This window comes from Pygoscelis adeliae, unplaced genomic scaffold (assembly GCF_000699105.1).
Source record: "Pygoscelis adeliae isolate BGI_AS28 unplaced genomic scaffold, ASM69910v1 Scaffold14, whole genome shotgun sequence".
Lineage (NCBI taxonomy): Eukaryota > Metazoa > Chordata > Aves > Sphenisciformes > Spheniscidae > Pygoscelis > Pygoscelis adeliae.
The window spans coordinates 871945-889889 of record NW_008825109.1 but is presented as its reverse complement, the minus strand read 5'-3'; the positions used below and the strand labels follow the sequence as shown (position 1 = coordinate 889889).

Below are 17945 nucleotides of genomic sequence, written 5' to 3'. Positions count from 1 at the left end.
AATGCTACAGTGAGAAAGTATGCGCTGCAGATACCAGAGAACAGAAGAAGAAGCAATTAAAGCAATTAAGTAGGCAGGGGAGACTACTAGGAGGAGCGAGACAGGTATTTTTGCCAAGGTTTTTGGAATATCTGCCATGAAAACTGCTATAAATCCCTCCACCAAACGCCAGCCCAGAGGGACAGTGTGAAGTGCCAGATCACTGCAGAGGCTTTAGCACAGGTTCACATCTCTAGCACCGGTTCACGTCTCGCTTTAGCACAGGTTGACATCTCTTTCCAAGAAATGCTAATTGCAATGGTGTCCACATAGGGATAAAATAAGCCAACAATGGAGAATGCTCTGCTGTTCTGAGTCATGAGATACTGTCAAACGCTCGTATCTAACATTAAAAGCGTGTCTGTTGCTATCATTGCTGAACTTTGTCCTACTAGTCCCACCTCCAAAATGCGTGGCTTCATGTTATATGTGAGATCTTAACATGAAGGCCAGGGGGCCGGGGGCAGAACAGAGTAAGTGCATGAACCCACCACTGTAAGGTAACTCGTACACAAGTGCCATGTGCTAAAACTATAAACCCTGGACTGCCAGTAACAATCTGGGGCATGATAATCCCTTAATGAGCAACAGCAGGTGCTGAAGTGCTTAAAGTAAATCACTCCTGCATTTTAGCGAGTTGTTATTTATGTCATCGCTATCAACAAGTGCAAATCTGACAGGACTGGCTGCAGCCAGTGACCTCTGCTACTGAGGGCTGGGAGCTGCAGGGGATCCCCGGGCAGGGAGGGCAGGGCAGGGCAGGGCAGGGCAGGGCAGGGCAGGGCCCGTCCCACCACGCCAGCCAGGAGCAGGGCCGCCGGGGGGGCACCAGGGGCAGCCCCGGCCTCGGGCATCAGGCATCTCCCCGGGGACGGGGACAGCTGAGGCTGGGACAGGACATCAGGCCGCAAGCTGGGTTGGGATCAGGCCCGGTGAGGGGAACCAGGGTCAGACACAGCCCGGGATGGCCAAGGCACCGCTCTAGCCAAGGAAATTCAGTCTGTTTTTGTAATACCAAGTTTCTGCTCTTCTAATTTTAATTGGGTTGGAAAGAGGTATTTCTTCTGTCTCCGGCAAGCATTTTGTTGATTCAGATTGTTAGGAGATCCCATTACTCCCATACTCCTCCAGTGTAGCACATCTGTGGGTACAGAAACAGCAGCCACTTAATGTTTTCATACAAATTAAGAAACATTAGCCGAGGCAGCAACGAGCACAGCACAACACAGTAAGTTTTCAGACTTGGCGCTTCACTGCAGATGTCCAGAGTGGAAAACACAGCACAGACGTATGGTCTTCCACTCCTCTCCTCACCAGCCACGCAAAGGACGCATGGTTCTTGCACCCCTCTGAGCCAGGATGGCCGTGGTGGCACAGGAGCAGCCGTCCATCCTCGCTGTTCAGGTGCCCATGAGAGACCTGAGATGTGATTTCTAATGGCAGTCTAAGGCAAGGCAGATGATTTCATCTGAAAATTTTAAGGGTATTTAGACAAATTATCCTTGCCCTAGAAATATATTACATTAATGAAGTTACGCTGTCAGCCACTGCAGGCCTGGCAGGACTTGGCGAACTATTTTAACCCTCCAAGAACACATTTGCCCAGCCAATAATATGACTTGGCATTAGCAAATTCCCAGCTCAGCTTTTTTAAGAGACAGGAACACACAAAAAAGTATTGATCTCTAGGTTATTGATTCCTATCACAATTGCATCAGATTTCTTCTAAGGTCTGTAGCAAATTGATCTATGGGCTATATTTTCCCACCTATATATTGGAGGCCCGTAGGCTTTAGAGAGGCCTTTTTAGCATAATGCAACACCTTGTTGCTTTGATTTCAAAAGAGCATGGAGCTTGCCAAATCTCTTCAAAGGGAAGGGAAAAAAAAGGAAATTTGTCCTTGTAAGTGCTGATGCAACATGAGAATAGATCTGTGGGCCTTGTAAATATGGCGCTTAAAGAATAGTTCCTCTGTTGTGTGCTGGGCTGTTGCAAGAGGAGAAGATCACCCCAAAGGAGAGTCAAATTGCAGCTCAGTATTTCTTCTTGGCTCAGACTCTCTACTGATCTTGGGTGTCACTCTCCCTAACCAGACCAAAAAAACCAAAGATGTTTTCAAGAACAGGATTCAGCCTACCTAGCTACATGTCAGACAGGTTATTCTGAATTTGTCATCCTATATTCTCTTTCTAGTCAGTGGAGAGAAACCCAGCAGATGTGTCATCTGATCCATTTTAAGCATCTTTGTTAGAATGAGAGGACCGGCTCTCTGAAGATGCCTATTTTTTCCCATTGACAACACATGGGGTATACAGTGATTAGTTCAGACTTGGATGTATGACTTTTAAGCCCCAGGTTGGGACAGATGATTTCCTTCTTTCCCCCTTCTGTTCTTTTTTTAAGATGTCTCAGTATCCTATTCCTAATCAGCTCAGGACGAGTCAAGGGGGCACACCCTTGTTGCTTCATCCTTCCCCCAAAATAACCCTTCAGCTGTGTATGAGTCCTCTGCCCCCCAGCCTGCATTGCTCCGTTACACCACATCATTCCTTAGCAGATCCCCCACAAGACACTTGCTAGTTGTGAGGAGGGATCAGACAGCTGCAGGAGGAAGCGCCTGTTGTACAGAGTCGGGGGGGGAGCAAGGCGTGTCCTTGGCCACACCACACAAGGGGTCCTTCTCCTTTCATGGCTGAGATTTTTTCCTTTGACAAGATTTGCACAGCAACTGGTGACACTGCTGGGCTGTGTTCGTCGGGAAATACCCTGACATGAATCTTTACTGGCAATTCTTTTCAGCAAGACGCAGCAGCCACAGCTGTTAAGTTTCTGCACCAACATAGCACCAATGTTACCCATTTTCATTCTAAGACAAAACAAAACCCATTTGATTTAGGTCAGGCTTACTTAGGCTCATTGTGGTTTCACCAGTTGGCTTCCTTCCAGCACTGGTGTATTTATCTTCGTATCACTTTTCAGCACCAGAAAGATACTATTCTCCCCAGTTTACAGATGGGTTCCTGAAGCAGAGTTCACCTTCTCCCAGGCAACAAAGGGAGGGGTGAGGAAGTTACATGGGAACCACAACGTAGGAACCTTACTAGCCTGGAAATGAAGCTCTGCTGCTTACATCCAGGGAAGACAGCACCGAGGAAGTATTTGATAACGGAATCGTGATGGAGTAGTGGCAATCCTCAAACATGGGCCAGGCCGTGGCAACAGAGCACTCCTAGCTGCAAAATTTGAAGAAACTGCATTGCCTACACCTGGAAGCCAACTCCAACTTGGGAACTGCCCGGGTACCCCTGGGCACGAGCACAAGGAGCTGATTGGCCTCTCCTAGCTAGGTGCACTGGAGCATCTGCTACAAGTCAGTACTGTGTTCTCAGCCCTGTTCTGTCCCTGGTTATAATGGGCAAAGGAACTTCAGGTAGTCCCCCTCAAATAATCTGCCTTTCTAGAGGGAGAACTGGAGATGCCCAAAACAGTCCTGTGCTAAGGGGAGCAGACTACTGTCCTTCTCAGCCCTCAGCTCTATACTGTGGGAGGACGGCATGCAACTCCCATTACCGTGTTACCACCATCAGGTGTACATCTCTCTTCCCATTGCTATCAGCTGATGTGCCAACACCTCTGGTCATGGAAAGGATGTCTGAGAGCTTGGTAAAGAAAGAAGCCCCAAGCAGCATAGGACATTTCTATAAAATAATGGCAAGGGCACAGCTAAGCCAGCCAGCTGTTACCTGTTCCGCCAGACAGAGGACACAAAACACGCCCTGATTCTCCTTCATCAGAAAACTTGTGGAGTCTTGACAGTCTTTTTAAGAGGATGCTGCCAGCTACACAGAGCATACCAGATGGAGGACAGGACTGTGGTGGAAGCCACCTGCGTGACAGGCAGCGCCCAGAATGGGTTCAGGGGCTAAACCCATTCCAACAGCTCAGCTGTTGTTGGTTCTTGCTGAAAGGACGGCACAGCCTGGGTGAGCCCTTTCTGTGGCGTGGCGCATCGGTTTGCACACAGAACCACAGGGAAAGCCTGGTCCCACCTGCATGCTGCTCCTGGAGACGTGAGACACTCATTTGGGCTCGACGCAGTTCTTAGTCAGTAGTTTATGGGACAGATTAGTGAAGTTCAGGAGAACTGGATTCCAAGCTGTAACCTACAAGGAACTACATACAATGTTTGTATCTTTGGAAAAGAGGGTTAAACTGATCTGCCAAGTTAAACGACATACTGCCACCTTTGAAAAGCCTCATTATCTGGTCTAGAAATGTCTGCCGTTAGTGTGACACTTGTACAGAAAGAGATAAAACTATTGCAATTAGCTGTGATTTTCATCTACGCGCTTTACTTCTGCTTCCAACCAGAGTTGGTTCAAATTACTGTTTATGTTTGACACCAGTCTGGCAGCGACAGCAGAAGCTTAATAACATAAAGGTTCGTTTATTTATTTGTTTATTTATTTATTTGCTTGCTATTGTGTCTGAATCACATTTCTAAAAATGCCTGCGCAGCATCTTCCACTGCTGGAAATGTATTAAGACTAAACTATGCATCTCATCTTTACCAGTGGAGATGGAATATCATAGGAATTAGGGAAGCCGTGAACTGTACCACCTAGTCAGTTATTTATATGGAGAACCCATTAAACAAAGTATTTAAGCGATGAAATATCTTGCTTATTGTTAATAATATCCTGAATATGAGGAAGCTCATCACCCAAGTTCTCTGGAGTCTGTGGTTATGCTGCATAATTACATAATAATCAACCACACAGTCAACGCCTATCCAGTAAACATTTGAATTTTATTCTATCGTAGAGGAATACAGTGGTGCTATACTGATTTATTAAAAAGAAAAATCACGACTCAACACCCTCTTAAATCATGAGATATAAAAAAAAAAGATATTTTGGGAAATGAGAAATGTTTGCTTACCAGCATTTGAGTTTTTTAATTCATTTTTTCCAGCAACAATATGAGTAAATACTTAAAATGCCATAGTTACTTCCGAATCATAGGGAAAGCCTGGTCCCACCTGCATGCTGCTCCTGGAGACGTGAGACACTCATTTGGGCTCGACGCAGTTCTTAGTCAGTAGTTTATGGGACAGATTAGTGAAGTTCAGGAGAACTGGATTCCAAGCTGTAACCTACAAGGAACTACATACAATGTTTGTATCTTTGGAAAAGAGGGTTAAACTCATCTGCCAAGTTAAACGACATACTGCCACCTTTGAAAAGCCTCATTATCTGGTCTAGAAATGTCTGCCGTTAGTGTGACACTTGTACAGAAAGAGATAAAACTATTGCAATTAGCTGTGATTTTCATCTACGCGCTTTACTTCTGCTTCCAACCAGAGTTGGTTCAAATTACTGTTTATGTTTGACACCAGTCTGGCAGCGACAGCAGAAGCTTAATAACATAAAGGTTCGTTTATTTATTTATTTATTTATTTATTTATTTGCTTGCTATTGTGTCTGAATCACATTTCTAAAAATGCCTGCGCAGCATCTTCCACTGCTGGAAATGTATTAAGACTAAACTATGCATCTCATCTTTACCAGTGGAGATGGAATATCATAGGAATTAGGGAAGCCGTGAACTGTACCACCTAGTCAGTTATTTATATGGAGAACCCATTAAACAAAGTATTTAAGCGATGAAATATCTTGCTTATTGTTAATAATATCCTGAATATGAGGAAGCTCATCACCCAAGTTCTCTGGAGTCTGTGGTTATGCTGCATAATTACATAATAATCAACCACACAGTCAATGCCTATCCAGTAAACATTTGAATTTTATTCTATCGTAGAGGAATACAGTGGTGCTATACTGATTTATTAAAAAGAAAAATCACGACTCAACACCCTCTTAAATCATGAGATATAAAAAAAAAAGATATTTTGGGAAATGAGAAATGTTTGCTTACCAGCATTTGAGTTTTTTAATTCATTTTTTCCAGCAACAATATGAGTAAATACTTAAAATGCCATAGTTACTTCCGAATCATGACTCATCTGAAATCAGTGGAGTTACATGAGTAACTGCACAAGGGAAGCATACTCCCAAGTCCAAGAGTTAGGATATCAACTTTCTCGGTCCATCAATTAAAGGCACTTACACACTACAACCAGTACAGCTGGAATCCCAATTACATTCTGTGCTGCAGGAAGAAGTTTGGCCAGATTCAAACCTTCAGCTCTTATCCTGTCTTCCTCTGACGTTGAGCTCCATTCACTCACTGACCGCAACTATCAGCAATTCAATTTCCCATTTTTGTCTTAAATTTGTCCACTGTTTAGAATACGATGCACAGAGACCTTAGAGGAGACAGAATTTACCTTGTAACAGTTAGCAACATTACAAAAGATCATCCTGTCATGAAATCAGGGAAAAACCAGACATCACTACGCTCCCATCTCTACTTTAAATAAACCTAGCTCTGTGATTCAGTCTTCTATGCCTAAAATGAGAATGGCAGCACATACTGTGCTTTGAAGAATTAATTACTCCTAAATGTGCTGAAATATTGATATAGAAGATATCGTATGAAGACATGTAACTGTTTATTGCTGCAAATGTAAACAAAACCCCTTTCACAGCACAGCATAACAGCAGTGAGAAAAGTCCGCGTAAGATAAATCCAGGAATTTCAAAACACTCATCCATCCAAAACCACCAAACCAAAACAAACTAAAAATTCCAACGTGGTTTGGGAAAGCTTGCAGTGTAAAAGTTTTATTCAGGTCCAAAGAAATAACACTACATTTTTGAAACCAAAAACTATCTTTTTGCTGTTGCAAAGAAACTTGAGTCATCAAATTTAATCATCAGGGTGCCCTCATTTCAGAAAGGCGGGAGGAAAATGAAATGCCAAATAATTTAAAGAGTACAGAACTATAACTATTTTGCACAGCAAACATTATAGCTGGACACACAATTAGAATGGTCAAATGCATGTTTTAGGGCTTAATTATCATACTACTGAGTTTCAAATCCTGAGCTTGTTCCTGGCAAGCTGAAACAGGGACTAAGAAGTACATAGTCTGCTCCTCTCCTCAGGCCATTATGGTACCAAACTGTACCAATAAATGTATCTCCTTAGGCTTCAAAAAAAAAAAGGCTCCGTTTAAATCCTCAGTGAGGACTACCCACCAGGGAAGTGTCCAAGTCTCCTGCTGTGAATAAATGCCGTTCTGCCACATTTGTGCAACGCTTCCAGTTATTTTGAGGTGCTACATGGACCGGACCTGAGTGCACCGACTAACATTTGATTCAGAGACAGCAGTAGTAAATGTCTGCTGCATGAATCCAAGAACTGGATATTCTTCACTACTGCAGATGTCCCTTGTCTTTTATGCCAATAGGACCATTATGGTGATTTTTTTCCCTCTCCTTCTCCAGAATGACAAATGCCAGCACAATCAAAATTTGGAAACTTTCCATATGAAAAACAGGAACAGAAGAGTGCTAACCTAATCAGCTGTGCTATGCTTTCAACTGTGACTGTGGGGAAAAAACTGGCCAGGCAGACCACCCTGCTTATGAGAGAATGATACCAGGTGCATCATGGTAACATTAGAAGTATCTGTAATAAATCTCATACTATGCAAGAGAAAAAAATGGGGTTTCCATACTGAATATGCTGTACAATACTGCAAGTCGTCTTTCTCTGCATTTTAGAATGACATCATTGATCTTTTTGTATGAGTTTAATTACAGCCTCACTTTAATGCTGCCAGTAATAAGGAACTATTAGTACTGCTCTTAAAGAGGCAAAAAGCTTTATTAGATACTGCAAAGAGCTAGGGATGCTCTTAAAAATAATAAAGGGCAGTCAATCAATCACATTTGCTCTGTGAAGAGCTTTTAAGATGTAACCCAGAGGCTTGAAGCTTCATTACCAAAACATTTTTCCTGTTGCCACTTAAAAAAATTCTGCTGGGGTTTAATGACTAAAACGTAGGTAACGGAACTGCAACAATAATTGCATGCTTAAGAGTGAAAACACACAGTAGTCCTACTTTCATTGAAGAGATGACTTTAAAGACCGGCACTGTTTTGGACCCTAAAAATACATGGATCAGTGCCACTGAAGAATACATACAGATTTTTGTGGAACCCAGACTGTGGATACAAAGGCTCATCTGAGAGTTCAAATTTCAAATAGCAACATACCAATATCAGGAAACATAATGCGTATATAATGTTTAAAAGAAACAACTCCTCCACAGGATAGGCTCTGAAGAATCCTTAATAAAAATTGCTCAAATTTTTCTTCCATTTCTCCCCATTACTAGTGCCTGAAGTAGCTGGAAATGGTGCTGTGCTTCTAAACCACGCAAACAGAAAGTGGTGGTCAACACGGGATCTGTAGCAAGCCAGCTTTTAAAAAAGTTAAATTTGGAGGTGTATTGTCTTCTCTGCTAGAGGAAGAAAGCTCATGGAATATAAAACAACTTTATACTGTAAAGGGACTCTACGGTACGGTATCATGTAAGAAATCAGACTGTCTAGTAAACTATGCTGTCGGTCTTTTTAAAAGCCAAATGAAAGGCATGGTCAGCTGTACCAACATCAGACTACTTGAGAGTCTCTCTTTGGTGCCTATACTGAATGGGGATGCCCTTGGATGGAATTTTATCCAAGATACACTGTTTTGGGTGGTGAGACAATACTTCAGGTTACATCAGTCCGCCTTTTTCTTCTTCTTGGTTGAGAAGTCAAAAATGTTAGAGGCTTGTTTGTTTTCAGTGGTTGCTGTGCAGTCAAAGAATTCAAGGATCTACCTAGTATATAAAGAAATTAAAAGTTTTCCAAGGCTTCCAACTCCGACACCCAGAATCACTGATGAGAACCAGAATAGAAAGGGTGAGAGATCACCAGAACAAAGATGGCAACTAGAAGAACAATTCCGTTAGGCAGAGGAACACTTACATTAAGGCTGCCAAGAAGACACGCCAGTCTGGGTTTGGTATTATAATATGGCACAAATACATTCATTTTCAATTTAGAAACTTTCAGTTAAATTAAATTTTTTAAAAAGCGATTGGAAGTTCTTGGCATTAATATTAAATCAGTGCTTTAGTTTTGGAAGCTGCTTCACTCCTACAGTCTTTTTAATCGATCCTTTTTGGGGATCAACCATCTTCGGGTTTCCTGGAACACTGTATCTCCCTCTGAAATAAAATGGGTGAAGTTAGTCATCAAGTGTCACATTCTCCGTAAGCTTTAACTGCTAGAAATTTGCATGCTTTTTGTATTTGCATAACTGATTACTATTGTCAATTAATAAACCTGAGAGAGGAAAAAACAAGTATATTTCTGGGTTCGCAGGCTAGCAGAGCATCTAATTATTCTGCATACAAACTCAATCCTCATCTCATGATTCCTGACTACTTCCTGTTACCTAAATGATGGCATTTGAAGAACATGAACAGAATACTAAACATTTGCACAAAGAGAATGATAACTGGCTAAGGAGACATTTTCATCAGTTACATAATCCCCATTAGGAAATGGAAAAACACTTCATGTAGATGTAGTTACAGTTCTCTGCAGGTGTTCCACTCTGGAGACCCATGCTCTTGAGCCCATGATCTTACATAGGAAATGCTGCCAGCAGACTCATGAAGTGGTACTCATCATGGATACATACACCACCTACATGAACCCTACCAGAGCTGTTTTCATCTTGATCTTCTAAGAGAAATCGGTGGGAATGTAAACAAATCCCGAGGGGGGAAATGGTGATTCCACAAACTGGAAGGGTCATTCTCATGATCAAGCATGCATCTCTACTCTTATGCAACGTACATTTGTTTCTCTCCCTGTTCATTACTACAGTGGACAGACAGCACTTTGCATACTGTAACGACAATATACAGGGTTACAATGTCTTTCTCAAGTAACAGGCATTCTGAAGGAAAACATATCACAACATCACATAATTATATTCATGATGGTAGCCAGAGAAATATTTTGTTATGCAGTAGAAGCTGTGATGACATGATGTGTGCAAGTTTCAAATTTCTGGGCAAACAGCCAACAAAGTTGTCCCTAGGGCTCGCTAGTCTTCTTGAGATTGACACATCCTTTGTTCCAGCTCTTAGAAGCAGTCAAGGTCTTGAAGGGGGAGCTGCTCCCATAAGAGATATGGAGCTGCTTCCACTCAGAGCTTGGAAGATCAGAACCCGGGGCCCCACTTTGCTCAATAATCAATTGATTATTCAAATTCAAATCAATTGATTACTCAGAATCAATTGGTTAATCTGTAGATCACTGTAGAGCGGGACCAAGCAGACAACGTATGTCTGTGTGGAGTTCTGCAGGCAGCAAAACCTCTTTCCACTCAAAACCAGCTGGACTTAGGGACTTAGAAGCCAGGTAGTTGCAGCCAGTGCAGTGTTGAGACTGAGCTAATGAGCCCTGCTGTATGCCTCAGTATAACAGTAAGGGCTCAGAATGACATTGAATTGGCTGCTCAGACTGTATGAGACATGAGTCATCAAGACATCCGTGTTTTTTCCCAATTGTCAGCTAGCCTATCTTCTTCTTGTCCTGTGAAATACCATAAAAAGGGCCTCTGCTGAACTTGGCTTCTGTGTTTGGATGGCCAGGAAACTGAATGCATCAACAATTAGTGTTCACAATTACTACCTCAAAAATCTTTCAGTGTTGCTTTAATATATAAATTGTGTTTTCCATGCCTGTACCTATTAGTTAAAACAGACATTAAACATAGTTTCCTAGTATGGTTTGAAATCCAGTGAAGGTGGGCGCTTTCTGAAGGGCCAACAGAAGCGAGATAAGAACTCTGGACAGAAAATTTTCAAACTGTTCTCAAGAACACATTTATTTTCAATCATGCAGGTCTTCTCTTATTTGAATGAAATTATTTCTCATTAATATCAGCTTGAATGAGCAACCTTCACGCTGTAAATCAAAACATAATTAAAAAGGAATAATATAACAATGGTTGTGTTAACCTTGTGATGATCAAGGGGTGCTTACTCACATTCTAGTAGTTCCTTAAAATACAAACTATGCCAAATCCCCATTCTTAGCTCCATGTTGCCAACTAAGACCAAAGCTTGACCTGAAAGTTCTAAGTCACTGGTTATAAAAGCCAATGCTTTGCAAACTGGGTCCTTTGCTACTAAGGACAATTTAGAAGATGAACAATTCCCTTCATGTGTGTAAAGTACTTTGAAAAGTTAAAAAAAAAAAAAATCATCTGAGGGAAAATGGGTTGAAAGGGGACATTTTGTTACAATATGCATCTTCTGATTTGAGCAATTACAGGAAACTTTATTTTCTTTTATACTTAATTTTCTTTTGTTTGATACAAAGAAAATTACAGAAACACAGTGTCATATAATTTCAGGGCAAGTAATGGTCTATTAATATAAATTATAAAAAAACCCCAACATAATCACAGATCAGTGCTAATCCTCAGCAAATCTCAGTATCTCGCTGATGATATTTAGTCTCTCAGCAGAGACAGTGATTTCTCCTAGTTCTAGCTTCCTGACCTTCTCCACGTGAGCGATGTTAAACATCACTGGGGCCAGAAGCAACACACAGGCTATATATGGGGTACCTCAGACCCATACAGTGCTTTTTCTGTATTGAGAAACTTCAGTTACAGACTTTAATTCATATTGTACTACATTAATTCATATTCTACTAATATCCTCTCCTGGAGCATGAAGATCCGCTGTTCCAATTTATGAAATCCTGTGATTTTGTGCTTACACCGAATGAAAGGATAAAGCTGGTAAGCAAATATGTCTACACAATTTCATGCTTATAATTTACTCATTACATTTTCACATGTTCCAAATGCTCATGTTAATAATATAGGTAAATGGGTTCATGGAAGAGTATTTACTGTGAGATACTAAATACACAGAAACCATACTAGCTCAGGAAGTCTCCAAATATAAAGTATTTGGGAGACTTCCAAAAGCAAATATTATATCTGCCTGCTTACACACTTTTGTAGGCATCTACTTATGGCCACCAGAGGCAGGATACTGGGTCTGACACACTTGATATGATTCCCTATATTCTTCGTGCTTTGTATTCTTAACATTTTCAGTTCAGTTAAATAAATCTCCTCCAATTTCAAGCTTTCTCACAAGCACTACAATCAGAAATTCATTTTATTTCTATATAGCTCAGAGCAGATGGGCTTTTTTCAACCATATAACTAAACAGAAATCTTTTAAACAATGAAACCTTTATAAGTGGTCATCTAAAATCACTCACATTATCATCCACAAAAAGCTTTACAATCTCTGTTGGCTAAAAGGACCAAGCAAGGCATTATTTAATTGAATTACTCTTAATGGACTAAAGGGTATACTTGTTGCTCCCAACTCTGCAGTAACATAGAAAAAAATGATTCATTTTAAACACAGGTTGAAAGGGAAGAACATCAGAGGTATTGTAAGATTTCAAAAAGGCCACTTAAATATATATATTTTCAATATTGCAACATACTTAGTATTAAATAAAACTGATTGAAAACCAGTAAAAAAATTATGTTAAGATTAATACTTTTTCAGTAGGATTATGCTCAGTGATATTTACCATGAACAAAGAGTTGCAATATTCAAAACATAGTACTTACCAAAAATAATAAGCCAGAAAACAGAGGGAATATAAAGGAAATTTACCTCAGTATCCGGTTTTCTCCCTTGCCTGTCAGAGCATCTGTTTTTTGCCTTTCAATAATTTTAAGTGTAGCTGAGGTCTGCAATAGCCAAATTTTTACAAAACAAGTTCAATTCTAACCACAATCACACTTAAAGAAGTAAAATTTTTCCAAACCAATTTTGACCCAATATGGTCTTACTGCCATAACGTATTTTAAGCACATATTATACTGATGCCTTTTTGATTTGGGGAATTGAACACATACCAAAATCCCTTGCTGTGCAAAAATACCATTATTTGTTAAGCTGAACAATCAGAGAATATGTAATTTCAATCAGCATATTTTTGGTCATACTGCCTGTAACTCCACATTTTCAATGAAGAAGCATTATATTTCTAACATACTTCCCTGAATGGGAAACAAAACAAATTATAGTGACTTAGTTGTACTTTTGAATGATTAAATCATTAATTAAGAACAGGAACTACTTTAAAAAAATTAACACAGCATGGAAATCTTTGCATACTCTGGAAGTCTACATTACTGGACATACTGAAAAAAACCCAGTTGTTACCCTTGGTATTGCATTTGACCGAATCTGAGCAGGATTAAATCAGTTGGTTCTCCTGTTCCTTAGCTCACAGGGTTCCCTCCTCACCCAGCACTTGCTGGCTCATCCAGCTGCCTTTACTAAAACTACCTCTCAGACGGACAGCTATACCACGGACAGAAAACCAGAAAACACAGAAGGTTTAGGGCTTGTCTGGTGGCTGTGCACGCTTGGGTGTCTACTGTAAGTGAATGGAATTTTCTCAGCCCTTTTAAACAGATCCATGAGGAACATGTAATAAATATATGATAATCATTATATACGACGTATTGGCTACACCAGGCCAGTGAAGACTTTTTGAAAGCCTAGAGCTAGATTTTGGGGCTACCTAAACAAGGCTCAAGGTTTGGATTATTACATTACATTACACTACACTACCTATTACATCACAACATTACTTTTTATAGCATGTGTGAAAACATCTTGCACTTGTGAGAAAAAATTCTGGCACTGAAAAGAAGCATGTCTCACTGCTTATAAGACAATGGTTTTTACTGTGCTTCCGTGTATACAAAGCACCAGGCACATATTCCTGACCCAGTCATAGCGAAGTCAGCTATAACTAAAGCAGAGTCTTTTCAGAGTGCAAGCATAAAAATGGAATAGGATCTGCATAGATTTACCTCCTTGAAGGCAAGAAAGTTTTTGCACTTAAGGAACTCTAGTATTAAAGATGATGGCTAGTACAATTTATCATCTTTCTGAGCAGATGTGATTCTGTGACAAATGAGGCAAGACCTATGCTATGATTGCATTCGCTGATTTTTTTAATTTATATGAATATAGAGTTTCGGTATATACGATTGTTATCCATAGCACTGGTTTTGCTGGTACAGTTTACTCCAGGCCTATCCCAACTGAAATGAGCCGTTGTTGCACAAGCAGCTTTCTAGCTGTACCTATCTATAACTGTGGGCGTTTTCTGCAAAGAAATCCCAATCACGAGTCAGACTCTACTATGCTAGTAAAAGTTTGTGGTAAAAATCTAGCCCGAAAGAATATGATCTGTTTTCAAAGATCTGTTATTGTTCTTCTTTGCCTGCTTCTCAAACCAATTTCTGAATACCACGGGAAAGTGCTTTGAGATTTGTGGAGTCCAAATCCCAAACCAACATTTTTTCAGATTGAAAACAAAACAAAAAAAGCAAACAAGAATACACCATAAACCATCAGTGCCTCTAGCATGAGTTCTCAAGTTTGTAAAATCTTTAATTTATTTTAAAATTATCATTTAAAATTGACTATATATTTATGGATCCAGACAAGACAAACAAGAAAAGCACTCAGAAGATACGTATATTTTATAAAAAAGCAGAAAAGCACTCGATAATAAAAAAGGTAAATAAAAGAAATGGCTGTTCAGAAGCATCTCTCCCTTCTGGTTCTGCCACTGGCTTCAGGAGGGATCCAAAACAAAGTAGAAAAAAACCCAAAACATCTGGGACTTTTTAACACCTACCAGTAAAACTTCCATTCTATTATTTCTTTTTTTTACTGTGAGCTACAGAAAAGCACAAACATAATGAGGAAAAAAAAGGCCTAAAAAAAATTATATCCATTCTCTGTAACTAAGAGAGTGTCACTGTAACATATTGTTGTCACAGGATAACAATATCCTGTAGTATATTTACTTTGGAATGTATGGAAAATGTTAGTCTATGGGTAAATCCTACTTACTCAACTGCTGCAAACATTACTGTGCAGACTCCAGAACAGTGAAATTTCAATACATCTGAAAGAATCTGGACTGAATGTAAGTTTACTTCTGCCTCTGTTGTTAAAATGAACTGCTAAAAGGGAGGGCATACCTATGTAGATTTTAAAAGAACATAAAAGCAACAATCAAATCAAAGTCATAGCAGAACAGGACCTGAAAGGACCAGATGAGCCACTGATTCTTTTGCAATCAACAGTCAACCATGATTAGGCTGACTGCCATGTTCAGATTAGCAACATAAAAAGTAGATGTCTAATCTAAACTACTAACCTAGGCTCTGCTTATAGCTCAGACAGAGAGATGGGTAAGTAAGTCCCTGGAAATTCATTTCATCTTGATCTAAAACAAGTGTGATGGTTTGCACCTTAAACAGGCTCCTTTCTCCACAGATTACAGAGGATCCCTCTACAACTGCTTTAGACTGGCTGTTTAACATTCAGAGAATAAAGATAGGGAGATTAATGTGAAGATGCTCTCATATGATTCTGAAATCATGGGGGCAAATAATTGATTACTGAAAACATAATGCACTAACTACCTTGAGTGTCAGTGGCAAAATCCTAGTCCCTAATGCCCCATTTAAGCAACATGCCAGTGTATATGCCTCACTTTAAATATTGTCTTATGCATGTTTAAGTGCTTTTCTAGGCAGCTGAACACGGGCACTCCTCTTGCTAGCATGTTCAGTAATAAAATTATCTTTTATTTCCTACCTTCTTCCTCCAGCAGTTCCCAGTTTCACTGTTAATGCAAAGATATTAACAGTTATCATGGGCATTTCCTGGGCTCGCTCTTGGTTTCATGCTGGAAAGTTAGTTTAAGCAATTCTTTCAGATTTCCCAAAGCAGCAATGAACCACGTAAGAGAATCAATTGCCCACTGTGCAAACACATGGAAACACTGCTAATTACAGCCTTTCACCCCAGTTAGCTATGACAGTGACAGTCATTCCCGAGTATCACACTAAGCTATTACTTTTACATTATTCAGGAATTAAGAGCTTTTTCAGAATAAGAAGTACTAGAAATCTTTACAGGTTCCTTTACAGGTTCCTCCAGCTCATAGTATCAACTTTTATGCATTACATAATTTGCAGTAATAAAATTTAAGCTCTGATTTCACAAAAACAACGTAACTTATCCCTTACCTTATAAATTTAATTGAAATATGTGCTGTATTGTCATTCTCAGCTGGCTGGCTAGTTCATCTTTCAAAGAAAAAAGGGGAAATACCAAAAAGAGTAATTGCTACTTAAGGTGGGTGTCACTACTGCTAATGATTTGGTTCTGTTCTTTTCAACTGAAACATTAAACTAGCATAGCAGTCTTGTGACTAATGGATGGGCAAGCAAGTACCAGAAAATTGCTTCAGCTTTCTCAATTAAGGGCACTTTGACTATCCTTGGGAACAATGAAACTCCAACTGATAAAAAAGCAAAAAAAAAATTTAAAAATAAATAAACTGTAGCAATCTCTCAATTTCTAGCTCTTAAAATTTTTAAAAAGCAGCTTTTGTAACAGATTTGGTAGATGAATGAAGTGATAAAAGGCTTTGACCTAATGTCATTAACAGATGCTGTTGCTATATTAAGAAAGCATAATGATTTTTGAAAGTCATTGAGTTGCTCAGTTTTTTTCTTACCTGTAAGATCTCTGAGAGGTACATGCGCCGCTCATCATTAGCTTTGTGGTAAGCCTACATTTAAAATAAGGGATATAAGCTACCATTGAGCAAAATATTTTAAAAGCTGAATCATACAGGAAGAAACAAATACACAGCAGAGCTTTCTTCCAGTGACATATTTTGTGGAACTATTCTATTGTATGTTCCACACATATTGTCTGTTTGTCAGACAACATAATGGCTTTTATAGATCAGAAGCATACAGTGATTACAAACCTTTGCTTCTTGTTCCAGTCTAAGTTCATAGTCTTTTAGCTGATTCTGGAGACTTTTCCTCTCTTCTTCTAGTTGTTTAAGAACCTCCTTTAAGGAACCCTGTGGTTATAGTAAATAAAATTATGTTTTACAAATATTTCCATTCTGTGTAAAGATACCATCACCATAGTCCTTATTCTTCAAACATTATGATGTTTGTCATTCTATTTGCTTCTTGTGCTTTTTGTTACATGGTTCCAGCTGGCACACTGCAGAGACAAAAGCAATTAACCATATGCAACAATTGTCAGTTACGGACTACACATTTCCACAGTGTTAAAATGATACAGATATGGTTTTCCACACTGCTGCTCCTTGATAGGTTAGCAAAGTCACCTTGGTGTGACCAGCCAGAATTGCTCCTTACTTCTAACCAAAGTTCACTCTGATGGCTCCTTTTTAGTAGAAAGATTTCAGAACTCACCTGCACATCCATTTTCAAACCACTTGCCAAGAGAGCTGCTGGACTGGCTGAAGAGGCACGTGGAATGCCAAAGGTAACTCATTAACAACTTGGCCAGAAAGCAGTATTTTGTGGGGAGACTTATCTGTCTTAGGCATGTAGCCATTTACCTTGTCTACAATTGGGATGAACTAGAGTAACAGTGGTAGAGTCCATTTTTGGTTACTGGCACTGGCCAGTTCTTTGTTTGCTGTGTAGTGGAAGTAGAATGCACACCCAAGCAGGTTCTCCTCCATTTCCAACACAGGAAACTGCTTCTTATAATCCCCTTCATAAATTGATCCACTCAATCCAGTAGAGACATTCTTATCGGGAGGCTCTAATAAAATCATAGAATCATAGAATCATTAAGGTTGGAAAAGACCTCTAAGATCATTGAGTCCAACCGTCAACCCAACACCACCATGCCCACTAAACCATGTCCCTAAGCGCTGCATCTACACGTCTTTTAAATACCTCCAGGGATGGTGACTCAACCGCTTCCCTGGGCAGCCTGGTCCAATGT

At 39.9% G+C, this 17945-nt stretch overlaps 1 protein-coding gene across 1 annotated transcript in view; it reads right to left on the bottom strand.

Annotated features, from left to right (window-relative positions):
* Positions 1–9124: 9124 nt before the first annotated feature.
* Positions 9125–17945, bottom strand: part of LOC103920072 (coiled-coil domain-containing protein 169-like) — a 27575-nt gene continuing 18754 nt past the window's right edge. The window contains exons 4-7 of the mRNA XM_009327718.1: positions 16939–17037; positions 16681–16734; positions 12732–12808; positions 9125–9227 (exon numbers count right to left, since the gene is read on the bottom strand). Coding sequence (XP_009325993.1) covers positions 9125–9227; positions 12732–12808; positions 16681–16734; positions 16939–17037 — 333 coding nt within the window. The remainder of the gene's footprint in view (positions 9228–12731; positions 12809–16680; positions 16735–16938; positions 17038–17945) is intronic.